General features: G+C 42.2%; 1 protein-coding gene across 1 annotated transcript in view; it reads right to left on the bottom strand.

Moving 5' to 3' along the window:
* MEGF11 (multiple EGF like domains 11) overlaps nucleotides 1-20,162 on the bottom strand; it is a 191,448-nt gene extending 171,286 nt beyond the window's left edge. Inside the window, exons 1-3 of the mRNA XM_057372272.1 lie at nucleotides 20,047-20,162; nucleotides 17,922-18,023; nucleotides 16,322-16,422 (exon numbers count right to left, since the gene is read on the bottom strand). Coding sequence (XP_057228255.1) covers nucleotides 16,322-16,422; nucleotides 17,922-18,023; nucleotides 20,047-20,162 — 319 coding nt within the window. The remainder of the gene's footprint in view (nucleotides 1-16,321; nucleotides 16,423-17,921; nucleotides 18,024-20,046) is intronic.
* Nucleotides 20,163-27,722: the final 7,560 nt, after the last annotated feature.

The raw sequence follows: 27,722 nt of genomic DNA, 5'->3' as shown, positions 1-27,722 counted from the left end.
AGACWGAGTCACAAACAATCTAATTTTTGCTTGCACTGGAGTGTGGTAACATTTGCAGTGGTCCTTGGAACCTGAGGGAGTTCACAACCACTAACCCAACAACTTCCATCTGCCATTCTGCCATGCCAGACAAACAAAATATCTCTGAAACAAAGACCAGGATGACTACAAAGTGTGAAGAACCCAGAACAGAAAGCAAAAATCAGACTCCACRAGCTGTGCTCACTCACAGCAGTGTGTGCTGCTGGAGAGCTGTGCTGGAGCATTCTGTACACGCTGGAGTTCCCTGGGCTCTGCGGGATTCCTGCCCAGGATCATAGAGCAGCCAGGAGGTGACAGAAAGCATAAATAACTGCAGATACATTATGATAATGGAAAACATTGCTAAATGGAGATATGGATGCTGCTATGAGACACAATGAGAAATTCAGGCACTCGCCTGGAACTGCACAGAATGAACTGGTTTATTTGGACTGCACATGTGGCACAAGGTCATTGCCTCAAATCATCTTCTTTTCTCTGTCCTACCTCTGCCATTGTTTCCTCGCTATACACTGATTTTGCCCAAACTCTGACCAATTTCATTTATTTTCTGTGAACCAAAGGTAAACCTGTATTTTTTCTTTTATGTTGCTGATATTTTAACTTCAGGTTATTTAGCCAGCTTGCCCCATGCTTGGTAGTTGTAGGACTAAACAAAKCAGTAATTTAATGGAGAAAGTGATGTTTTCCTTCAATATTTAATATGTGTCCCTGAAACAATTTAGGCCATTTTAGCACATTCCTCTATTCCCTTGTGCCACTTTTAGGGTAAAGAATGATTTTGTCAGGTGAAATAGCTGTTATCTTATGGCCAGTGGTTTCAGATAATGCAGCGAGGTCAAAGCAGATGAAAAAAGATGAAAAAGATTCTTGCTCCTTATCCATTAGGAATCTATTCCATCTTAATGTACTGGCCTGGGTCCAGGTTGTGCTGAGTCTAAAATATCAGCTTCATTTGATAAGCCTGGAGTCAGCTTTTGGCTGGTTTCTCTTTGACTGTGCTCAGGAAAGAGAGGTTTGATAGCAGAAGAAAGATGACTACAGTTAATGCATCCAGGTAGGTTTTCCTCATTCTCAGATTATTGCTTATTTGTGGAATGGATGATTTCCTCTCTAAATCATTGACTTCCCATCAGGAATCAAGCTCATTTGGTGGTTTCCTGGATAATTGTTTCAATGAAGTGAGGTAATAGCTCTTTGCATTGCTTAATGTCTGTTTCTGTGGTCATCACTCAGGATACATCCATTAATTTATCACCTTGGAAAGCACTTTCATGCAAGGTTTAGCAACTTTCAAAGATTAAGAGATCTCAAAGCCTGCTCAGGCTTTGAGGAATTTATTGTTTCAGTGCATGGCAACCCTYCTTTTTCATCTTCCCATGAAAGTACCAGTGCAAAACACAAACCCAAGGAGATCAATGTGAGCAAAGGGAAGATGAGACTGATGTGGAGCAGAAAACAGCAACAGGTCACAAGATCAGCTCCTTTTCCTGTAGGTGCAATTCCACCACATCTTTTGCAGATTTGGATTTAGAGACTCAGCATCAATGCAGTTAGAACAGGATCAATGGCCTTTCTTGTCATCTGGGACATGGGGATCTCTGACCATTGCCTCAGGGGGGTATTGATCTGTTCCGGGTTGTGTTATCCCCAGTCTTGACACCCAGCCAAAGCTCAGGGATTAGGCCATGCCAGACATGACTTGTGAATGTCTGAAGTAAAAGAACTGTGSAGATACATTTTGAGGATTTTGTCTTCTCCCAAGAGCAGAATCTGACATGTCAGTGTCATCACTGACAAAAGATCAGTAAATCCCTGTATCCATTTGCTYGGGATGAAGATCTGTTAATAAGCATAAACTCTGTGGTAGGTTTTTTACCCTTTCTATTAGCAGGTAAATGACAACCTGGGGTTCTGATCTCTAATGAGGTGAACACAGGCTTTCCACATTCTTAACAATTCCAGGCTTGTAGCATGGACTAGTTTAGGGGTCCTGGAATAATTCCAGCCAGACSTCAGGGTTTCAGGCTCACAGAGACCTCACAGGAGGAATGCTCACAGTTTATTTTCCCCAAAGGAGCTGGCACTGATGAGAACCTCCTTTARCCCATGTTGCAGTCTGTTGCTTTAGGCCTTACTGTGTGGAGTGGACAGGGAAGCAAACTGTGCCAGGGGAAGGTCAGGGTAGGGAAGAGACTATCACTTGTTCTGTGCACTCTGAGAAATGCAAGGCTGGTGTAGCACAGCTTGGAAACTCAGTCTGGCTGGTTCTGAAGAACAGTTGAGCTGGAGCAGCACATCCCTGAGACAGGAATGTCATCACATCAGTGGCCATAAAATAGTGGCAGTGACAGTGACAGAGGAGAAGGTGAGAGCCTGCAAACTGAGAGGTTGGGGGAATCACACATTTAACAGACTCTTTGTGGCAATGTGATGGCCCATTGGTTTCATCTGCTCTGGTGGAGAGAGGGAATGGGAGATAGAAACTCACCATTTAATGATGTCTGAGCAAGAGCAGCCTCCTCATAGCAGCAAATGTCAGAGAGCAGCACTGGGGTCRGGAAGCTGAACTGTGCTGTACGTTTGGCTGTGTTAATAACAAGTGCAGGAGTTGAAAGCACAAAAAKGGATGGTGCAAAGGCACTGAGGGACTCTGAGCACTCAATGCATGTGCCCTGCAAAGTGGACAGGTTACAAGGCTGGGTAAGAGCAGCACTAATCCCTTAGTCTGGACACAAAGGCACAGCTCAGCCTGGCCAGTGGAATGGGTGCAGAGGCAYGAGGGGGCTCAGTGTATGAAGGAGACAAATGCTGCCAGAAAGACAAAACCTCTGGCAATGCCCGATCCCAACAGCTCCTGACCAACTCACACTGAGGGGGAGGCCTCAGACYAAGGTCAGAGACATCCACTGTCTCAATTTAGACACAAGTGTGGGAGAAAATRCACGGGGATGAATGTTTCCTCTAAAGAAATGGGTTTTGGCAATCCCTGCCTGCCAATATGAAATGAATTTTCTGGATGAAAATTTAAAAAACTTGTTTATTTGGCAAGCAAGGTACCTGCAGGGCACAGGAAAAAGAAGTAACTGTTAGCTATTGAACCTTCAGAACCTTACCCMCACACTCACACCTACCCACAGCAGAACAAACAAACCCAAAATCCCAAGAAAAGGGGGAAAAAACTACCGAGCATGTGGTGAGAAAGAACAAAATGGCGGCCTTTGTCTGAGGGAGGGGAGGAAARTCCACAGAGGAGCTTGGGGACAAAACACAGSTGGGAACCTGGTGAACCTCTGATGTTGGTCTCCTCCTTGCTGCAGATGAAGCTGGTGGATTCAGAGTGTTTTCTTTTGTTGGTTCAGCCTTTTTTCCCAAGGTYTGGGCTGAGATGGGGCCCTACCTGTGGCCTCCCTGCTAGTCTGTGCTGACCGCTCCCGGCGATGATCTGGTTCGGCSCAAAAGCTGAGCCGAACAGTCCAARAAAAACAACAGAAGCACCGAAGAATTGCCACTACAGTCCAGGRAAAAAWTTGCTGCCTAAGCTAACAAAAACCAAACTAGATAAGCAAAAATGCAGCCTCCCACGGGCATGGCAAGCCAAGCACTCGGGGAGTGAGGGTTTGAACAAAGCTCCCAGAGCACCCTCAGCTCCAGCCCTGCCCTCAGACCTGCACTAAAGCCACAGGAAGCATTTCTGGGCATAGAACAGACGGTCAGGAATAGAGGATCATCCAAAAATCACCCCAAAACATCTRCATAGGGCTCCAGACGSGTCAGRTTGCACCAGAGCCTGRGCCTGACCTTGGGGCAAAGACAGAAATTCCTCCTGCAGGTGAAATCCTGACCTCTGAGGTAAGTCACAGTCCCAAATCCCCGACCAATTTTTAAGCTCAATCTTTCTCATTGCCKTCACAGAAAGTCAGCTGCAAGCTGAGAACTCATTGGGGATCAGCTGAATATCCATAGTTGTTGATCTTTTAAGGSCTGCAACTGATTTTATACATTTTCTGTCATGCTTTAAGTAGAAATAATCGTTGCATTCTGCCATGTTGAGAGGGAAGAGTTACACTGAGATCAATTCTGCTGATCAATGTTCTAATACAATATTATTCTRTGGGACAATTTCAGCATTTAACATTTTCTGGTAAATGATTTCCCATTGCCTCTCTCAGGGTTCAAAACAATCATTAGCACTGGTTCAAACTGTTAATGAGGTTAAGGGAGATCCTGAATCAGCAGAGCAGAATCTCTGACCCTGGAAAGCTTTTTCCCTCCTGTGCCCTCTGTCTACTCCTTCCATTTTGGTCAATTGACCAACTCCTCCCAGCAATTTGTAGAAAATACATTTTCCCTTGTTAATTTTCTGCTGGAACTTGATTCATCCAACCAACAAACTTAATTTGTCTGCAAATTGTGCTCTATGTGGCATCTTCAGAAAGAGCAGCACTATTCTTTTCTAAGCAATGCAAAAATATTAACATTTACTCTTGGCATTGTCCTTCATTCTCTCTTTACACAACCTAAGGGACCTCACTCCAACAAAACCAAATGCAGTCAAATAGGATTTGCCTGCAGGAAGCTCCAGGTTTTTTGAGGACAGAAGTGCCAGAACCAGTGGAAGTTTYCCCCAATCGTTCCGTTCTTAACTTCAGGGGATTTTTTTGTTGTTGCCAGAGGAAATGAAATCCTTGACGGGCTGGGAATAGAGGAGAAGCTTGTACCTAAGATCCCAGGTCCTTCCAGGTTTCCTACCAACCTATGGAGCAGCACCCAAATCTACCAGAAGAAGAGAAAGCATAACCTGACCTACCAAACTACCTGTGAGGGCAGGTGGCACCAAACCACACCCAACACAGAGGCAGGAATGCCCATTCTCTGTTGCTGAGTATCTTTGCCTGCAGTCTGAGMTCTCCTGGGAGTTGTGCTGGAATGAAAAATGAGCTGCCAGGTGTGAAGTACAGAGCTGGAAATTAGCTAAAAGTGGTAAATCACAAACATTTCCATCATAAATAACTGGASCAACATGCAGTGCCCTGAGGTGAGGAAGGTGAGCAATAAATGACAGATGGACAGGTGAGAAGTGTGGCAGGACTGGGTGAAACCCTTCAGCTGGAGGATATTCCCAGCCTGACTGCAGAAACTCCACCAGTACAGCATCACAGCTGTGCTTCGTGTCCCAGCATCTCTGCTCTCCTCCTGTGACTGCAACACTCCAAGAGAGCACGAATTTACAAGTTCCAGCATTGGCTGAGGAGCTGTTTGATTTAAACAGTGAGACAGGAAGCACATGGGGAAATGTCAAAGAAAATGAGCCATTATCAGAAAAAAAAGCCCACACATTTATAATTGGAAACATTTATATCTGGAAATCACCTCCAAATCACAGCACTTGCATATTTTGCTGCAGGTTACCCACTCAGGGCATTGAGTGCAAATTTGTATACAAATTCCATCATCTTGTGATATATTTATTTTTAAATCTGGTAGCCTTGCTACATGTCCGTAGTTCTCTGATTACTGACTTGCCCTGAATTGTGGGTCTTATGCCAAGAAAATTCTGTTTTCTGACAGCAAATGACACAGCTCCTCTGCTGATTGATTTTCATAGGTACAGAGTGTGTGCTGAGTGTTAGCGTGAGGATGGGGGCATCAAAAATGTTGTTCCTAAAAGATCAAAAGTAGATGGATGAAGACATCTGTACCACATGACACTTCTGACTGGCTTTGCTAGGCGATGCAACACTTAATAAAACTAAATTACACAGATGCTCCTAGAAAACTTATAGTCCTGTAGCAAATTGAACAAACTATCGATGTTTCAAACAAAATCTTTCTTCATTCTTATTCCAAAATCTGTCAAGTCAATCTAACAACACTCCTTTCTGTGTTTCTCACCAAAACAGGATGAATATGGACAAATTTCTGAAGGCAAGCCTGTCCTTGAGGCCAAGCACGGGCCCCAGAGGGCCAACACATTTCAGATTTCATTTCAAACCAAGGCCCACAATGCCAGTGAAGGTRACCCTGCTGAAATCAAGGACAGACCGTGCTCTGTTTGAAGATCATGCTCGTGTATCAGCTACACTGATGTTACTGAGGATGGAATATTTAAATGCAGACTCACTTTTCTCACATTTCAAAAGGAATCATAATAGTGTGCTTCACAKCAGCTTTCTGAAAAGAACTGCAAAAAAAGACAACACAGGAAGCTTTTTATGTAATTATGGGGGGTGATCCTCATCTCAAGCYACTTGTTTAAACTTCCTGTCACCAACTCTGCATTGCAGAAGTTCAGCTGATTTARGTTCAAGCCAATTTCTTGATGTCGATTGTCCAGAGAAACTTTCTATTATTGACATACAGTAAAATGTACTTTCCAGTTCCTGGGATTCACACTGTGGCCTGGAGATAGCAGATGGGAGCTGGAAATAAAAAACTTTTCCCTGCTTTATCAGAAACTACTGAAGAGGGCTRCCCTTTATAATAAGGTACGTGACACAGCATTGTCAGGATTTGTTGAAAATACAATTTTACATGCTTTTAATAATTCTTTTACAGGGAATTCTATTTAAATGGACATTTCTCAAAACAGGACACCAGTGAATGCAGGTGTGGTGACATCAGATGCAAAGATCTGCACCAGAGACCTGCTACAGCAAAGCTCCTGTGCACGACACTGCTGTACCTGAAAAGTCCCTTTATAATGTGTTTCATACACAGATTTTTATTTTTAATCAGGGAGAATCTCTTTATTTGACTGAATTAACATATTTATGGTTTAAATAAATATGTATTTTGAAGCAAATCCATCTCCTAGTGGTTTTGCACATGGATTTCTGGACATCACAATAATAAAAGTAAATTATAGCATTCAGAAAGAAAAAACCTTGATAAAAAGAAGGAAATCTTTGGGATTAAATAGATTGATTAAGTAGTTATTTTTGACTTACTGCATCAGAAAAAGTGAGGTTTCCAAAAGTAAATATCTATGTTAGAAATACTGAGCTCAAGATAAATTATTCAAAAATGTTTTGTGATCAGATCTGCAATGGACTGAAGTTTCATGAAAAACCTCCCTTGGGAGCCTTAAAACCCCTCTATTAAAATGGAAAGTGCAACAACACAAAATCTGAAGGGGAATGCTGCAATCTTGACTCAGAGAGGAAAAGGGAATGTCTGTAGACCCCGTTCCGAGCACATCGGGTTCGAAAGGAAGGCTCTGTGGCTGCCTACAAGAGCTCTGTCCCTGATCAGCCTTTCTGACACCTGATTAGTCCCCTTCCCCTGTGCTGGATATCGAGTGTCARCAGAGGCTTTTCCAGCCAACATCATCTGCTTTTTCTCAAAGCAATTAGGGAACCAGAAAGGAAAACTGATTTGCCAGCTGACTCTGTGGCAAACGTAACATTTCCATAGTGTGCCCTCTGGGCACATTTAGTTTGCTYCTATTCCCCATTCTGCCCTCCCAAACTCTCGTTTACCTTGTCCCATGGAGAATTCAGCAGTTTCCTTTCACTATCATCCACTTCATGGAAGCAGCTCATGAAAATGTCTGGGGAAGGCGCTTTGCTTTGTAAAGCTAACAAAAGAATTAGTGCTTCCATAGGAAACTCAGACAGAGAAAGGGCAGGGATAGATGGGATATTGGGAAGCAATTGTTCCCTGTGAGGGTGGGCAGGCCCTGGCAGCTGTGGTGCCTCTGGATCCCTGGAAGTGTCCAAGGCCAGGCTGGATGGGGCTTGGAGCAGCTTGGAACAGTGGAAGGTGTCCCTGCCCATGGCACAGGCTGGAATGGGATTTGAGGTTCCTTCCAATCCAAGCTATTCCAGGATCCCATGAACTCAGTTTAGAGATAATTTATTACTGTGAGGTGTTTAACACCACTCAGAAATGGTGCACAGTCACGATTCTCAGCCAAGGTGATGGAAATTGGAGCACTCAATCTGTTTGATGTCCAGGCTCCTGCTGCAAAGGTATGAGTTCAGTAGGAAGAAGTTACTTCTTTTCCAAAGTCTCAGAGTGATTTTTTGAACAATTTGGCATGTTAATATTTTTACATTTTGGTCTAAATTATTTATGCTTCTGAGTTGTAAGTATTTTATATTTTAACATAAGTGAATGCTTTCTACAAATTTTCAAGGCTTCTTCCATAACAGAGCACTGTCAGTTTGCATTAAGCTCCAGAGTAACTGCTTTATTTTTATAGTCTATCATGTCTGCATCAGAAATGAAAGCAGTTGCAAAAAATCCATGGAATAATATAACTATACTCTAGTAAAGCATGAGACATGGAATACGTGCCACAAAAAAAAACCAACCAAGTTAATTGGGAACAAAGGGAATGCTAACCTCTTTAATTCCCACCCAGTARACTCCCTTCCAGGGATTACCCAGCATTTGCGAAACCATCCTCGATAAACACAAGTCGATTAATAGAATCATAGAATCACAGAATCTCAGAGCTGGAAGGGATCCACAAGGATCATTGAATTCCAGCTCCTGGCCCTGCACAGGATCACACCATGTGCCTGGAATGGTATTCCATATGTCAGGCTCACGTGGTATTCCCTGTGTGAATGCCATTGGTATTGTTCAGAGGCACTGCTAAAAGGATGGAATAATTACAGACAGGCGTTCCAGAAGTTCCCATAAAAGAAATGCACATTATGCACAGGAAGATGCTGAAAGCACTGGATRCTCTGGGCCAAATTCAATCTGCCAAATGCTTCCAGCCTCTCTCATTCCTGTGCTGRAGGAGATGGGGAGTAGCTGAACCGTAAGTAAGTGCACCCAGGTAGCCAAATGCCTCCTCCTGCTTGCCCAGGTTGCTGTATTTAGGGCATCCATTGCTGTTGCTATAAAMGGCTGTGAGAGCAGAGGGGGGCAGGAGCAAGGCCCACAAACCCTCAGCCAGCCCAGACAAGTGCCAGCACCATCATGTCCTTCCCAAAGTTCTGAACAGAGAAAAACATTTGAAAAGAGTGGCTCACTCCAGCTTCCAAAGTGCTCCCCTGCCACCACTGAAAGCAWGAGGTGGAAAGACAAAGAAAAACCATAAGGAGATTTCCTGAGGATCATCCTGAGGAGTGTTTTATTATCTGCAACATGGCTGGCTGCACTGGGCTGGCTGGGACAGGGTTAATTTTCCTCTCAGCTCAGTTCATGCTGTGGTTCAGGTTTGTGACCAAACCATCRCCGACCATGCTGCCCATTCAGCTCCTGCTGAGCAGGGCTGGCACAGCACCGACGCTTGCTCTGCTCCCCAGGATCAACTGCATTTGTTTTATCTGCAGCCACAAGCTTTCTTTCTTTGACTCTGCTTTCCTCTTCCCCCATCCCACTGGACAAAGGGAATGGGGACGGCTAATGGGGCATGAGAGAGCAGGCACTGGGTTAGCCCACACTCCTGCTCTGCTGTTGCAGGTGTCAAGCATTGTCATGTGTTGTCATATGTCATCACATGTTCTCACGTTATCACTCTACTGCAGCACCTCAGCCATCCTTGCAGTGACAGTGATTCCGGGTTATTCCCATTTCCAGTCTGTAAGATGCCAGCAAAGGAGGAGCAGGAYCACTGGGACTGACAACAGGCAGTTGGTTGGGGCAGCTCTTTTTTTATCAGCAAGAAGCAATCTGCCTTATACAGGGGYCCGACAACCGCCTGGTGGCTTCCCAACATCCAGAGTTCATGTGGGAGCTGGCCAGGGAAGGTCACAGCCAGGGGAATACAGAAAAGGAGCAGAAGAAGATACTATCTCAGATTTTGTATGTACATCAGGAGCTCTTTTTAAAGGGCATCTTGATTTAGGTAAATTCTTTTCCTCTCTACCTCTCCCTCCTTTTCTCCTAGGCTTTAAAACTTCTTCAGAGCACAAGAGAAATGAATCTATTAATGGGAGAAGAATGTAAAGGTGTGACCAAGAAAACAACTTGTGGGCTGGAACAAGTTGACCTTTCAGGKTCCTTCCAAGCCAAACCATTCTATGAATCCCAATTTCAATTTTAAATGTGTTCCATTTCACACACTGTTCTTCTTTCTGACCCCACTGATTTCCATAAGTGAACCCAGATCCTCACTCGCCTGGACTACTCATGAACTGCAAACTCTTTTGGAGGGGAAAATCTTCTGGAATTTTGTGTCTTCATAATTCCCTAATTGGCAAATGCTCAGGAGCAGTCCATTCATCCATGGGATGCACAGGACCTGGTTTTTATTCTGTGCAAGTGGATGGATCCCAGCAATGCGGGAAGGGTTGGGTCACAAAGCCATTATGGAATGGCACTGGTGCCCTGAAGGCCATCAGGATGATGTGGCATGAGCCACACTGAGGTGCATCCCAGCAGGAGCAGGATTTGAAAGGGCATGCAGACACATCCTGGTGGATCTGTGCTCATTCGGAGCAGCTGGTGACCAGCCTGACTTTGCTAAAAGAGGGCAAATTAACRGACCAAACTTTGCATAGCTCTTTCTTTGAACTCAACAATGGATCATGTCTGTGGTTCTTGTGYCTGTTTCTGATCCTGCTGAAGCTCCCAGCCATCCAGGCCATTAGCACGAGCACCACGAGGAGCTCTGGATCCAGTGCCTCCTTCTGTGCCTGCRTTCCCAGGGTGCTTTTATACTGATCCAACAGAGACTGCCTAAAGCAGCCAGAAAAGCTTTTTCTGCTATGCTAGCAACAGTCTAAAGCTTTTTCCAACCATAATGCCTGCATAATTTTTCCTCTGATATTTATTAAGCCCCTTGAGACATTATATAGCTYCAACATTCCCTTCTTTTTCACTTCATGCTATTTTCATTCCTTTCTATGAACATTTTGTTTCTCCTCCTCTTCCTGCACTGCTTCCAGAAGTCCTTCCCTGATTTCATTACTGCTCCCCACCAGCATCTTTGCGAATCCCTCAGCATCCAGGGGCTGGCTGCAAACATCAAATGATGGATGGGAGATGAGAAGTGACCTTTCCWCCTCTCCATCCAAGAGGTCTCTCCAGTGTCTTTAGGCTAAATAGTCACCCACTGGCTTCATCTGTGTCACCAACTGACCTGACCTGCTTTTGAGGCTGCTGTCCCTCTGTCCACAYGCTCCTGTGTCCCAGGAGCCTCAGAACGAACAAGCAAAGGCCCATTTCCCTTCAGTTTCCCTTCAGATGGGAGCAAAGGATTCAAATAATGTTCCCTGTGTTCTTCACTGGGAAAAGATGTATGGAGTCATCTCCAGTGCATATAAAAGGAGACATTTCAAAGTGTCTCCTACTGTCATTTCAATTCTATAATTAATAACTATATGCAGACAGGCCTTCCACACCATTTTCTCGCTCTCACACATCCCAAATCAGACAGAGAAAAAGAATGTCCCCTGATAGGAAGTATCTATGTCCCACTATAGCATTTCCCCTAATTTAGGTTGCATTATTGATGTACAGAACTCTGTACTTGAATAATGAAACAGTAAGGCTCTCACAGAAAGCACCAGCACCRGCTTTAATGTGTGTCTGTAAAGATAAGAAGAATGTATTTGAAAAGTCCAGCAGCTTTCAAACAATATATTTTCAAGCTACAGGAATGCTCACCACAAGGAATTTAAAATTAAGGTGAGAAAGGGGGGGCAACATTTCTTCTAAAATGCTAATGAGATACTGCCTTATAAAGTGAAAAAAAATCAACAAATCTGACGTATGAACAAACATTATGAATATTCAGGAAGTTCAAGCCGCTGATTCAACGTTTTCTAAGAGTGTACAACTTTTGCACTGATCACACAAGCCATTCCTTTTTCTTCTCATGATGAGGACACTCGACTGCAGTGTCGGTGTGCTGCTGGAACATATGCGTGGAATTGCAGGGACTGTAATTCATCCAGATGGCAGGAAGCTCTGGAATTGTTACTCCTATGGTACAGATGTTTAACAATCCAACCATATGGCTCCAATAAGGCAGCCTTGTCAAAGAATACAAAAACTGCACCAGACACACAGCCTTGGAAATGAGGATGCAGTCCTGAGGTAGGAATGTTCCTATGGCTGCACCGTAAATGCACACATCACACTGGGAAGTTGGCATGGCTATTGGAATTACAGAGTTCAYGAAATGTTATTTAAACTCCCCAAGTCAGCTATTACAGGAACATCCCTCATTTGTTTTAGAAATTCATATAAGGCATCAAACAAAGGTGAGTTGAAAAGAAGGGTAAACAAATACAATAAATACAGTAATGTCCCCAACCTTTGGCCTGAGGGAAATACCACTGCAGGTAAAAAACTGAGATTCAACCAGTGAGACCAACCATTCCTCTAGAAAAAGATTTGTCAAAGYCAGGAGCCCTGCTGATGCTTGTGACAATTGTAATGTGGAAAGGTGAATGTTAAGAAACAATCTGAGATCAATAATATCTTGGCCAAGAAAGGAAAGAACCATGAAATGGTCAATCTATAACTCTACTGAATTTTGGCAGGTTTGAAAGACAGATAAATGGCAGCAAATCAGATTGTTAAATCACTAATCCTGTCATTATTACATCCTGTCACATTGCATAGATTTAGACATTAGAAAAAGAGTGTAAGGAAGAAAACACTTAAAAGCTCAGCTCAGTCTGTGAAGAAAAGGTGAATTCCCAACTTTTTGTTTCATGGTTGGTGCTTTTCTGCCCGAAAGTCAGCTGGCAGTAGCTGCTRCTCAGAGTCCCCTCTGCCTTGCCTCTGATGTCAGGTCTCTGACCCTTTGTTCCCCACAAGAAGTGTCTCCTCTGTACGAATCTGTTGTGCAAGAATAAGATTAAAATGGACAGAGCGAACAAAGCGTTGGTCTCTCAGACAAAAATGCATCCATTTAGCACACAGGGCATCTTTCCACCTGACATATTCTTAAAGGGAACTATTCAATTACCATCTCCTCACAGGCTAAAGAGCACAAAAGAGCCATGTAATATTCTTTTACTTTTTTTTTTTTCGAGCGGCAAAGTATTCAGAGCTGCTTTATCTACCACAGATACTAATCTAAGCAATATAATTTTAAAACATCCTTACAAAAACCTTGAAGGGCAGTTGAACCCTGTGGTTGTTTAAAAAAAGATTTTCTGCAGTTTATGCATTTGCTCTGCCAAAAGCTTACCTTAGCATACAAAGTACAGTAAATCATAGCTGCTCTGATTTACTGCCCAGACTGTGCTGTTTGTTTTCAGGGACAGCTCAGGGAAAAGCTCTGTCAAGTGTAAGAACATTCAGAGAAGGGGAATCGTTTTGCAAAGCTCCCACAATGGCAACAACCTTTTCTAAAATATCTGTGAGGGCAAAAAAATAAATGCAGATGTGCGTTTGCAGCATTTTTCAGAGGGTATTTTTTGCAGATCATTGCAACCCAAAAATATTTCAAGCCCTTTGAGGCACAAAGACAATTTCATACCCCAAAACTGTTTAGCCTAAGTACTAATGGGCTGRCCATGTAGAACTTACCAGTCAACCTTTTAAATTATTAGACCTTGTGTCTGAATTTTATGGGGCAGCAGCACATAGAGATATCAAAAAGGCAAAGAAGGCACCAGAAAAGTGGCAGAGCAAGAAGGTCTGAACCAACATGATTATTTAGAACCGAGAGTAGATTTTATTATACTTGATCTATTTAGTAAGCCCCAAAAGAAGGACAAAGATAAAACCATATATCTGACATTCCTTTAAAAATTAGTAAATGAGCAGGGAAAAGATCAAAACAGTAGCTGAAAGCCTTCACTTCTGCTTTAAAATCCAAGAAACAGTCATTAATAGAGATTTAAACTCAGCCCTCTCTAGTCTAAACATGTCACTGTTAATTACAAAGCTATTTAACTTTTGCAAGAAATAAAGACTGCTATTAATGAAAGAAGAACCAATTAGCCTTTAATCTACACACTGTTTTTTAATCAAACTTTCTTTTGATCATCAGACTCACTGCAGGATGTATCCCCCCTCCCCATGTTGTAGTGGTTCCATGATTGCTAATGGAATAGTTTTTAAAGGGCTGGCTGAGTGGGGAGAACCTTCACTGCAGGGCTGGAGCTTCCCTCCTTTCCTGCCAGGGACAGCTCAGGAAAGTGGAATTTTGAGTCCTGACCTCTCTTGGAGCAGCTGTCATTAAAGGATCATCACTGAATGTGCTTAGAGGAATGTGGGACAGGAGTGCTGGACTACCTCGTTAGGAAACAGCAAAGAAATACCAGTTTAGAGAGAAGTGAGAAATGGGATGGAAAAAGGCAAAAGCAGAGAAGTGCCTCCAGGAATGAAAATGGAATTCACTGCTGACTGCAAAGAATGATGAATGAGAGAATTTGCTTGTTGGCACAGGAACATATTGTGGAAAAACAAAACAAAACAAATGGGATCAGGGCTTGATGTGTTACAAACAAAAGGGGTGACACGAAAAAGATCCCATTAGCTGAATATTGTGCCTCCAAACTGTTGCTTGAGGGCTTACAGAGTTTCAAGGTGGTTTTCTGTTTGGTTTGTTGTTTTTTGTTTTTTGTTTTTTTTTCTATGTGGCTACTTGTGGCAGCAAAACAAAAAGACCAAGCATCTGGAATCCATCATGATGGAGAACTTTTTCCCTGACATCTTCTCCCTCCTGGCTGCTCCTGCAGTGGATCTCCAGGAAGGATGGACAGCAGATGTCCCTGAGCACTCAYCAGACTGATAATGAAATACAAGAACCTGACTCCTGCACATGTAAACAGCAGAGAGAGTGTATTATCTGCTCTGTGTCAAACACGAGGCTCTCGGGCTGAGCAGATACCTGCTGCCTGCTCTGCATTAGCAACGTTTCAGTGTATGCTGTTCTTTCTCCACCACAGAAAGAGAAAATTTGCCTGGCAGCAGCAGAGMAGTGAGTACTAATGCAAACAACAAAAAACCCACAAACCACTTTAAAACAAATGTTAATGTCCTCAAAGAATCAGAAAGTCTGGAGAGARTTATTGTTGCGACAGTATGGCATTTTTTATTAAAAAAAAAATTTGAAAAATCAATAGATTGCAGGGACAAAAGTGATAATAAATATGCTCTGTGCCAGACAGGATTCTGAGTCATGAAATTCAGGACTTTAATAAAAGTGTGTGGAACAACTGCTGACATGGTATTGACACCTGCGATATTTGAAGTAGGTACATACTTACCACAGGAAGGATTTCAGCAAAGACAACAGGTTGCAATAAATGTTTTYCAGGACTTGAGTAGGAGCATTTTGCACTTCAAAAGATCAAATTATTACACTTTCTATAAAATAATTCTAATGCCTTATCTCAAAGGGCTGGTGATTTTTCACAGTCCAGAGGCCCTTTAATGTAACTGTTTGGCGTAAAGGTCATTGAAAATGAGATCAGGGTCCAGTCGTGGTTTTCAGCTGCTGCACATGTATTACAATATGAGTCCAACACAAGAACTCAGATAAAAACATCAACAGAGCTGGAAGRAAATAGCTGCAAAGCACAGTATCAAGGCATTTGAAATTACCTAGATAAACGTATCATTTTCACATTTACTCTGTGGCATTCTAAACCTGTTAATACAATTTGGATTCTGATGCTGATCAAACCCTCTTTGTGCTTTTCTTGTGTCATAATCCCATGACACAAGACCTAGACAAGAGATCCTGCTCCACTCTCCTTTTGAGTACATGAAGAACACTTAGAGCTGCAATACTCAAAACATGTGACACTAAGGTACAGGACATTTTTAATTAACAAAGCACTTAGGCATTACTGAAAGATGCATTTGGATTTTTGTCCCCCCTCATATTGACCTAAAACACTCCAGAGCTCTGTATTTATTTACACAGTRCAGCTGGGAGTAAGTTCTTCTGACATTTGAGAAGCTTAAAAAAGTTTAATTGCTGACAGGAACTATGTGAAAAAAGAATGAGATTTTAACCCATTTAACTCTTGAAGTAAGAACTTTCAAAGGTAAGAGGCAGAAACTTTACACTGCTGCTTAAATTATGTGATAGCTTATTCCTGAGCGTTTTCAGTTCCCCTAATTCCTTACCATTAGTGAATACTTGCATTAATTACTCCCCAAAGTAAGCTCTGATTCCAGAAAGCACTAAGGAAMTTCATTAACTCCCTCCCCAATGATTTCAGCCAAATTCTACCTCGTTACTTGAGACACACATACCTGAAGCAACCTGAAATGTTCTGTATCTGAAATTCTGCCTGCGATCAGTGCAATCTGCAGGCTCTGACAATCAGCCCTAATGCAACACATCTTTAATCTGCCCCAAAAACTACTTTTAACTGTGCTATGTGCCACATGTACATACGTATGCAGTAGTCCCCGCTCTCGTAGTAGCCGGGGCAGCACTGGGAGCGTCGCCGATACATCGTCCGCAGCCCCCTGCGATAGGCGGTTTTGTAGCTGATCCTGCACCACAAGACACAAAACCATTGGACACTATTGGAAATCAATGCCTCCTGCTGGAGTGGTGTTTGTGTTAAATTATGGTAAGGGTAGCATTCAATAATTATTTTTAAATGCATGAAAGCTTTTGATAATAAAAGGCACAATAAGGAAGRAATCGATACTTGTTTTGAAGCTGGAAATATGACTTGTGTTATAAACACAGTGCTCCTGACATCCAGTCACTGGAGCTCTTCCTGGGGCAGCTGCTGTCTYAAAATGTTTTCCCAGTCCTACTGCAAGGGCAAGGAGTTTCTTCAAGAATGAATGATTTATTTTTTCACATCAGCAAGGTCAGCTCTCATCAATGGAAGAACAGAATCTTCTGCAGGGCCCACTGTGTCAGCTGCTACACAAAAACTCCCACAGTGGGAGCTGCTCTCAATACACAACTTGAGAGTTAACCCCAAGTGAATTGTTCCTGCTTGCTAACCCTTCCAACGAACTCATGCCTTGCAAAGTGACATTACAGTCCCAGTTCAGTATTTAAAGCCTGTTTTCTCCACCACAGTAATACACAGAAATTAAAAGGTGTTCAGCATCCTGTAGCGTTCCTACACTTTTTCATATCAGTAGCAAGGATATCAAATTACAAAGGTAATATTTAACTGTATATTAACAGCAAACATTTCAAAACAGCTTTGTAATTTATGGAAATTACCTAAATTGAACAAAATCTATTGTCCCTCACGTTTGATAAACTGATCGAATTTACCCTGCTGCATTCCAATCTATACAATATTCCAGAAAGCTCTGCAGCTCTGTTTGCTTCCAAACRTTGCAACACAGGAGCTGAAAAGTCAAGTCCCACAGTCACACTGGGATGGTGCTARGCAGCCTATTTGCAACTCAATGCATGAGACTTGCAATACAAATGGGCTTCTAAAACTCTTGAAAGATTGTGAATATTAGTGGATATTTATTAGGATACTTTGGATCAGAATGAATAGAACAGCATATCCTGCAGCCTGAGAAAAATTAACTCTTTGGCATCAGTTTTCATTCAATGCTAAAAATGGACCCATCCTCATTTTACCCAATTTAGCACAGATTTGGGGGAAGTATTTCAAATATGGATCCAGTTTTAATTACCACTAACTCTCAAATGCTTGATTCTTCAGATTTAGGAGGTGCATGGACTTCCTACCACAAACTGGACATGCACCAATCACTTGGAGAAGAGAGCTGGTTACATTTGAGCAGGAAATAAACAGTTCCAATCCCGTGGCAGGGCCAGTGGAAGGATTCATTCTCCTGGATGGCCCTATGAGGGACTGATTACCATTGGTCTCACTCAAACTTCAGTCAAAAACCTCTATGCTTTCATCCATCCCCTGGAATTCCAAATACCCTGTCCTAAAACACATCTTTGTGTACATATCTGTATTGGAGCACCATAAACATTTGGATAAGTAAGAGGCGTGGGAGGAAATTAAAAGGTGGAATGAAACTCAAGCTCTTACCTGTGCCTGGTGCACTTGAACCAGTTCAGGATGTCTGTGCATCGTGTGTAATAGATCTGGTCAAAAGGATGAGCGTAGGATTCCTGCACTGTCACGGCGTAGCTGGGAGTGGACAGGGAAGGAAGTGAGAGGCTGTTTGGTGTCACATGGAAAGTTTTGGTTCCCTCTATTTGTTGCTCATAGAACTCCAGTATGAAACATTTACATCAATAATTTTAGAAACTTTGTCAAAGAGCAGAAAAGGGCTTCCTTCAACTACAACTCTTCCTGAAAATTTGGATAGGCTTCCAGCTTGTGGTCTGTGACTGATACAGGCATAGAAATATCAGTGTGAAAAAAACCATTCCCTTTTTCAAAAACCCCAAATATTATAAAAATTCATGGTATTTTAGAAGGTGAAAAAGTGAATGGATATGGACAAAAATTGTGCAATTTGATGAGGYATCACTGAGCTGCAACCATAGCAAGAATTCAGTAATCTCCTTCCCGAAACAATACTTAGTATGCAATAGGTTCTATGTTCACTATTGTTTGTGTCTCTCATGTGATACAGGAACCCAAATCTCACGTTGGAGTCAGTCATGTCAGAGCACTGCCCCACAGGAGATGTGTGCACTGCTCAAGGGTCCCCTGTCTCAGGTCTCTGGACACAAGCCCCACTTTATCAGATCTGCAATATCTTTGGAGAACAATACTCACATCATCCTAGGCAGGGGCAAGGCCCAGGAATTAGATCCTCTAGGTCACTCATTAGATCGATTGTCTTAATTCTCCAGCTGATTTCTCTCTCATCAGCAGGACTGCAGATGTGATTAAGCCCTGGCAGATTGCACCCACAAGGTAATACCAAGATATTTGCTTGGAGGGACTGACTGGCTTGAAATCGAAGATTGGGCTGCTCCTGCCCTGCTTTTTGTGTCCCTTCCAGACAAGCAAAGGTTCCCCTTGATGCTGCTTTGCCCTCTGTCACTGTTTGCTGGGTTTGACAATAGTGCTTTTACATCTGCTAATGCCAAAAYGTAAAATATTTACATTGCTCATTATTAATGTAAGACAGTAACACTGGCAAATCTCAATTATTATTTTACGATCCCGTTTATTATCCAGCAATAGCCCTAACAATCTTTTCCCTTTGATTTATTAACATCTAACTAACAAAGTCATCTTGGTCAGTACAACCAATCAATTTTGGTATTTAATTTTTGTTTCTCCTTGATTGGGTCTCTAGGTTGCTGACTTTCTTCAGACAAAATCAATATTTTATTCCTGTGCTCTGAATGCACTTCCAGCACGCAGACTGCAAAATCCTTTTCCTGTACAGACTTTGCTCTGCACTTGCATTACCTATAAACAGTTAATTCTCTAATTACGGCCTTAAAACATAGTCATTAAAATATGATTCTATTTTTGCCTTTGTTAAGGGGTTTATTTTGCTGAAGTGTACAGCAATTCAGATTTGTGTGGAATTGCAGCAGAGAGCAGAACTGGAAATTTAGCAAGTTCAGCTGAGAAGTACAGGACCTTCAGCCTCTGCAAACAGCCCCTGCATGAGTGTGAACCCCATCAAAGGCTGTGGGCTGCTCTGTGCTCACAGGAACTGTCCTGCTCAGTTCCTCTTTTAGGACCAGGACACTGGAACAATGAAGAGAACAAGAAATTCCAGGGCCTTTCATGTTCAGTGCTTTTGTTCACTCTTTGATGCTGATACAAATTTGGCAGCAAGAGCCTCGAAGTTCAGGGCAGACAAAAACAGCCTGGATGCTGCAGCAGGAAGGGCTTCAAACTTTCTTGCTGGACAACAACCAGATAATAGCAGGGCAGAACAAGGCCAGCATTTCTGTATGTCTCTCCATGACAAATGCAAACACTTCAGTGCACTCCTCTCACTCAAACTCTGGAGTACCTTCCCAAAGTGGGAACACAGGGGGACATGGTCAATAGCTGTAGCTTTAGAACCAACTCTTTGGGATGATCCAAATCCTCCAAGGCACTCAAAAATACAATTTCTGTGAAGTAAATGTTCTTTTCTGTTGTTTAGCAAATGGTGGCTCTCAGTTTGCCTTCTAAGTGTAAAAATCTGAAATGGTAGTGAAAAAAAAATACGAATTGGTGGGATATGCATTACCTTTCCCAGTGACTACAAACATTTGGATCATCTGGATTTAGGGACAGAGTAGTTTTGARCAGAAAAGGCAGGATAAGCCCTCTCAGAATCCACTGGAACAGCACATGTGCCACCATTGTTGTACCTAGATAAAGAGAGGAAAGTAGAGCCATTAAAGACAATCTTGAAGCAAATATCCTTCTAGGCCTTTTCTTCCTTGCTTTTGTGCAAATCCCAATACTTTAGAGCTATTCACAAACTGAAATACTTGAAAAAGCAATCAAACTAAACAATAAAATTCTTTAAAAGTTCAAATCCATTCTAAAAGGGATTTATACATTTAAACCTAATAAAACCAATGAATTTGATGATTAAGCCACCCAAGATATTGATAGCCCCAATGATTCTTCCAAGGAACATTTCTGATACTGATTATTTTTATGACAGGCTGTCTGTACTGACAAATGAATCACTGAGGTATTAAAGCAATCTATTCTTCCATCRGCCTACAGGCAAGTGGGAGAATACCCAAATGCCCCCTTTGATTTATTTAAATGGGGTTTACAGGTGTCGATATGGGCTGGATGTGAGGCTCGTGCTTATTGCATGATGGAAGGAAAATCAATGCACTCCTCAAGCCCTGGATGGGGAATCACTGAGAGTTACAGAGGTCAATGCATTGGGGCACATTACACAGAACACTGAACATGAAATAAAAATATTTGCATYGAAGCTGGAAAGAGGTTGTACAAAATTCACTGGGTGTGGTTTCTCCATCATCTCACTGTTCATCTGTTAAATGTAGTGACTTACACCTACTTGGGGCTTTGAAACCAAAATTGTGATGTTGGTCTGGAAGTCTCCAATGACACCAGTCAAAAATACACAGTAGAGAGAAAATAAAATTGCTTTTTTTAATTTTTTTGTAGCAGCATTAGAGGTGTTAATCTGTAAAACATTAAGTCAGTAAAAAGTATTTTTAAATACCCATTTCAGGCATTTACACGGACACATAATTCACCATTCAAATCAGAAGTCCTAGAAATTATTCCTGGCAACAAGATTGCCCTAAAAATAGATTGAATCTTCATATGATCATCAAAAAAACACATGGCTCATTGCCTCAGGGTCCAGAACAGCAAAGGGATGTTAAGAGGTTTGCTCTGCAGGGCCCTGATATACAGCCCAGCATAAAGAAGCCATCACAAAGCAGAATGAAGAGCCAGGAAAACTGCTTGGAAATTACCTCCTGACCCAAAGCCTTCTTAGCCAGTTCAAGGACACCCATTGCCTTTAGTGGATTCAAGTCAAAATCCCAATGGGAGCAATAGCTCATCTTTTAAATTATTCCTAGAGCTCTGCTAAACCCAAAGATAGGTCTTAAGCCATGTAAGTCATATTAATGTTAATTAACATGATTTAATGCTAATGTTCCCCATGAAATGGCTCTAAGTCAAGGAGTGACCATTTTTTTTACCTGTGGACTTTTCCAAAGCCCCACAGCAACAATGCAAAAGCTTAGTCTGGAAATCCAGAGGGCTGACGAGGCGAGCACGTGTTTATGAAAAGCCATTGCCTATCCTTGTCCTAGGCACTGCTTCTGCGTGGAGGAAAAGTGTCTGGAAGGGCTGAGCTGCCAAAAATCCCAATGTTCAAACAGTCAGAGCTGTGGGAGAGCAGAGCTGACCTTCCCCTGAGCACAGCATGGACAATGGATGTGAACCAGCCAGGGATGAGGCTCCACAGAGTGGCAGCCCTTGAACACAAATCCCTCCCAAAAATGCCTGTAACTGTTACACTGGGCAGCGTTGGATTAATGCCAAAGCACACGGGACAAGTTTTCCTGAGCACTGAATTTCCAGGCTGTAATTTACCTCTCTTTCTTCATCCTCTATAGGGCTAAGAAGATGGGGCCAGAGGAAAGCTCGCCTCTGCTGGACTGACGTGGTCAAAGAAAGAGCAGGGAAARACCTCAAGGAAGTGCAATTCTTCAGAGATGCTTTAAGTCTAAACAGAGTTCTGTGCTCAGTTTGTTAACTTCTGGAGAGCATCAGCAGCCTGGCTCTGTCCTACATTAATTACAGGCAGAAAGGCAGCCTGCCTTTAAACYAGTAATTTATTGCCTGCATTTGCTTTCCATCAGTTATCAGAAATGGAAAGGTAAATAATAATTAATTCAAACTAGAAATCAAACTTCTTTCCCACTCCAATTTCTTCTCTTGTAACTACTGAAGCCAGTACCCTTGAGTTCAGGAAATCTTTAAGAAAGATTTGCTTAGAATACACCAGATGCTGAGGAGTCTCTTAAAATCACTCCTTCTTACCTATTCCTTATATTGAATTTTATATATCCTTTATATTAAAGTACTCCCTAAAAAATAAAAACAAATGAGAATAGAGCCCTGCTGCCTCACTCACTCTAAAGAGAATGAGTTCTAAAGCAGCCCCATATTTGAATTCTGTAGTTCTCAGGGACCTCAATTTGTTCTTTAGAAAATGATGCCTCAGTCTGGTTTTTAAACCAAACAAACGTCAGAGAATTATTTATAAACCCTAATAGCACACAGAATATTTCTTTGCAGTATATTAGAAAGAGGTTCCAAATTGTTTTTTAAACTTTTAATGTTAATGCTATTTTATTATCTATTTGTAAGGGACCTGCTTYGTGCCAATAATTTCCTAACTTTGTAAGTCAAACCGAAGATCAGAACCATCCAACTCCCCAAATCCAGCAGAACCTCATTTATCTCATGTGTCTTTTTGGAACTCAARTGAAATATTTCACTTTGATCACTGCTAATAGAAAAGCCCTCGCACCAAAATGGAATGGTTGCTATTACAGGAGTCAGAATAAAGCTCTAAAAATAGGAGCACATATATTAAAAACCAACATCAAAAAAGAATCCAGTAATGACATCTCATACTGGGCTTTCAGCTTTCACTGCTCACCACAGCACACAGGAAATTCCTGCCTTGCATTCAGTGTTTGGGACAGATTCTCCAAGAGGCAGCACCAGCCTTGAGGGGAACAGTGCCTGTAACTTTAATGAAGTTACAGACAAATCATACCAACATTTCCAGTGTCTGCCAYGCTCCCAGAGCTGGCAGCCTTGGGAGCTGAACACCAAAATAAATGGCACAAAGGTCTTCTGTSCAATCCCTACATGGACTCTTAACTTTTTGTCTCTCCAGGCCTGATTGCTCTTTTCAGTTGTGAAAGAAGCCAATTTAGGGAAAAATTGGCAAGTCTTTCAATCCAAAGGACAACCTGGTGGTTTTCCACAAGCATCTCACTCTGTTAATTATAATTGATCAGGTATCTGGTACTCCTTAGGTAATTTTCTCCTATCTTCCTTCTTTTTGAAAAATTCCACTATTTCAGCTACGATACTGCTAAAAATCAGTGGTTTCATCACAAAAAAAAAAGGGAATCCCCAAATCTTAGCTACAGAAAAACTAGTAGGTGTCAAATCATTAATTCATTTGTCTGTGGAATCTCTTTACAAAAACCTTTGTGGAGGGGTTTGCAAACTGTGCTGGGGTTTGCAAAGAGYGCAGGAGATGCAGATGATCCTTTAAACTGGATGAACATGAGAGTGTAGAAAAATCAGGTTGGTTACTCTCCTGCAGATTGTGCAGTACCCCTCAGGGCAGGACCTACCTGCAAAGAAAATAAGACCTCAAAGAATCCTTGCTGGGTGAAATAAATATCCTATAAAGCCTTTTCTAGATGTCGAGGACCTGGGTTTGGTAACATTCTTGTGAAGAAAAAGACCTGTATGTACTTTAAGTGGCCAAGGGAAAAAAAGAAACCCAAAACCACAGGTTCAATTTCTCCTCTGCTTCCTTGGCTGACAGGCTAGAAAATCTAACTAAAAATGACCATTAGAGACTTTCCTGTTCAGGGCCAGAAGTGGTGAAACATTTCATTTTGACATCTCTGTCATAAAATATTTCATAACATGACTTTGACATGAAATTCAWACAGAGTTTCCAGTCCATGACAGAGTTCTAAATTGAATGTTTTTCTCCCCATTTGGGATGAAGTGAGCTCTAAACCAAGCAAAAAACACCTAATTTTGTGTCTAGCTGTAAACAGGGAAAACATTTGCAGAGGTGTCTTTCACTAGCACACAACATTCTTAAATCCTCATGTATTTTTGAAGATCATGATGTCTAAATGCTTATGGAGACAGAAWTCCCCCCACAAATTTCTGAGTGATGCATTTAGCAAAGAGCCATGATTAATTGTCTTACCTCAAAGTGCTAAAAATTCCCAGTGGATCCTATTTTTACAGATTCCCAGTACATGGAGGCACTCAGCACATCAACAGGAGAGCAGAAGAAAGCTCTTGGGAAGCTGCTTGGCCCTGTGAGCAATCAGAAAAATCAGAAAACTGGGTCAGAGGAAGTGTTTGGGGGTGTGGAAACAAATCAAGGCAGAAATGAGACAAAACATTAAAAATAATTAGATAACACATCATAATTGTGCCATTTCAGACCAATACCACTATCCTGCTYTCAGGCAAGAGCCAGGGACTTGGGAAGAGTGGAAGAACATGGGGGATGTAACACGTTCCTCTCACACCCTCCCAGCTTCTGGAAATTTGTTTCCTATCACTTCCTACCTAATTTTGTTCCCATGTAGACTTTTTCTTCTTTAATATCCTAACAAGAAAGCCCAGAATCTTTCAGGAAGTTTGATGTAAGRCCTTGCAAAAGCCTTCTGGAAATCTAACTGCCCCTTCTTGATGCACATGTTTTCTTCTAAGAGCTTCCACAAGTTAAGAAGGCTTTATAAGGCCGTGTCGATTCCTCATAAATTTATTRTATTTATCAAGATAGAAATTTCTGTTCTTAACTCTAGTTTCTACCAAATAGGAAAATGAGGTGTGCCAAAATTAAAATGGATTCTAGTATTTGTGTGGGAGCGAACTGAGGAAAATGCAAGAGAGTAGTTAAGGCAGGAAACAAAATGTTGGATTTCACTGGAGAAACATTAAAGTGACGGAGTGTTTGCTGATTACACTATTTTAGTCTCTAAGTAGTAGCAAGCTTCCAACAAGCTGCCCTTGGTGGCATTCCTTCTTCTCATCCCATCTGAAATTTTCATGATCGTTTAGGCAAGGGATCATTTAAACACACACTTTGTTTGGCTCCACATCAGATTTCGTTCGAAACAAGCTGTTAGGAAAGCTAAATGAGGCCATGAGTTTCAAAACTGATCAGGGTTTTTTGGATACCTCCATTTATGATTAATAAGTTGAGATACCATGTAAAGACTGGATAATTCGTGGAGCTCAGGATACCTGCTCAGAACAGCTTGTTTCAGTCTGGGCAGTCAAGAACAAATCCATTCAACCTCACCAGTCACCTCYAAAAGTTGTTGTCATGACCAACAGAAATATTGCCAGTGACAGGTTGTGGTTTTGTTTGTTTTTTAATGAAAATTTAAAGCTGTTTTAAACAGATAAACACTTCCAGGAAGGATCAGGTACTGAATACAAAAGCACTGACAATGTGATTCTTATCATCTGAGCCCAGAGAAATTCAAGTGCTGGAAGAAGTAGCAGAACAGCACGGTGTGCCCTGGGCTGCTGCATTCCCTCTGCTGGCACCTCGCACGATTAATGCAGGAGACAGAGACAAGAATTAACATGTAATTAACATGACTTGGGAGATGAAAGAATAAAAGCAGAAGTCTGAGATTTTCACAGTTTATGGAGAAGTCATCAAGGTAGAATATGAAGAGTTGCATTCTGAGTCCTGTGTGCTCAGTCTCAGTACCAACAAAGGCACCAATTCCGTTTCCCAAGATTTCATTTTAGAGGCTCTGTTTTAAAAGCTGAATAAACACACCAGGGTCATAACTGCTGGAGTGCCCTCATCACTCTCCCTTCTATTCTCTGAACCACAGTTGCTCAGGTTTTCAAAACTGGGTGAGGGGCTGATTTCAGTGGGATCTGAACATCCAAAACTCTTAAGTTGCTTTAAATGTCTAAGGTCTAAAAGTAYATCAGTGTGAGTTGTAATTGTCACATGGACATTGTTACAGCTCCAGGGATAACTTATGAAGTCTGAAGATCTGCTTCATTGCTAACACGCTATGAGCTGACTTCTGGAGTCACCAGGAACTTGGCCACAGCTAAATGGGAATAAATAATGAAGTAAGTGCTTCTTAATCGATCAGATGTTATTTTTGGAAGTTCAGGACTGTTTCTTCAGTGCTCTCAGAGGAAAACTGGGTCAAAATACCAGAGATGTGTCACTAGGCAAGTAGTCTGGGCAATTACTTYGGTTATGGCAAATGAAATATGTTTATAAAGACAAAGGCTGGTGGAKGTGTCTGGGCCTCCATTTAAATCACCCTGGCAAAGATTTCAGGCCTGACACTGGCTGAGCAGAGTGGGCTGCACTGAGGTGGCTCAAATCCCACCCAGGTTCTGCATCCAGTGATTTYCATCTGAGCCCACAGACAAAGCCACCACACAGCACCAGGCTCTGGAACTTCAGGTGGAATTAAGGACGTGCAAGTTCTCAAAGTCTCAGTATCTTCCCCAGGGGAAGAAGACTGGCCAGCCTGGCAGGTGCTTTAAGAACAAGCTTGTTACAAGCTGAAAAGTGTTAATATAGTGAAGCGAAATGTGTAAACGTGTTTGGCACTGCCCATCCACCCCATGAGTTTATCAGCCAGAAACAAAGAGGTACAGACTGGATTTCATCAGCTCTTACACAAACTCCATGAGCACTTGTGCAAAGCACAACTACCCATCCAAAAAGCTATTATTCACTACAATATGAAACTTCTTTTTCTTAAATAATTGAACAGCTAATCAATAGTCCAGCAGCGATATAATGAAAATATTGCATTAACAACACCTAAAAACATTGCTGAACCCATGCCCATATCCACATAATTGCTGGCTTCTTTTCAGGAAGGTCGGCTTGGAAAAAGATTATCKGTGATTTTCTGCCCATAATTTTGTACTTGTACTTGTACTTGTGCTTGTACTTAGCTACCAGTGTAGAACTGGAAGCCAGCCCTTCGAACATTTGGCCCTTGAAGTTATTAATCCAAACTCCAGCCCACTGAAAAATTCGTGCTCCTGATAGTGCCCAAGCCTGAGCTGCTCTTCCAAGCCCTGCCAGTCGGGACAGGGGCATGGCTGACGTTGTGCCGGCCCTTTCTGCCAAAAGCAAGTTGGTACTGGAAGGCTGTGAAGGCAAATCCTGATTCTCTGAAGGATTTCAACACAGACAATGTCCTGCAAGCTGCGAGACTCTCCTGGGGCAGCTTTCTCTGACTCCACTCCATGGCAGCAGGGTGAACAAGGGAAGTCAGGAAGAAGCACTTTGTGCATTTGGCTGCTCTGTCCCCATGAGCGCTGCCCCAGGGATGGCCAAGGAAGGCAGCCAGGCTCAGTGTCCCCTCCCCTGCTCCCACAGCTCCGGCTTAGTGGGATGGTAAATGCTGGAAACTGTGTGGGGAGTGACGCTGGCTCCTGATTGAACASTGTATTTATATTCCCTACCCCATGCGTTTTCAGAGATGTCTCCACAGACATTCCATCAGGAGAGAAAGAGGCTGACACTCATCAAAAAGCTCATCTCTGAGAAGCCAAAAGAGCTTGAATTGAGCTCACACGCAGCCACTCACCCAACCCATGTGCAAGATGGCAAACAATTACAGCATATGC

The sequence above is a fragment of the Malurus melanocephalus genome, unplaced genomic scaffold (assembly GCF_030028575.1).
Source record: "Malurus melanocephalus ecotype Western Australia unplaced genomic scaffold, MMel_1.1 scaffold_169, whole genome shotgun sequence".
NCBI lineage: Eukaryota > Metazoa > Chordata > Aves > Passeriformes > Maluridae > Malurus > Malurus melanocephalus.
The sequence above is the reverse complement of the archived record's forward strand: the minus strand, read 5'-3'. Positions and strand labels throughout refer to the sequence as shown.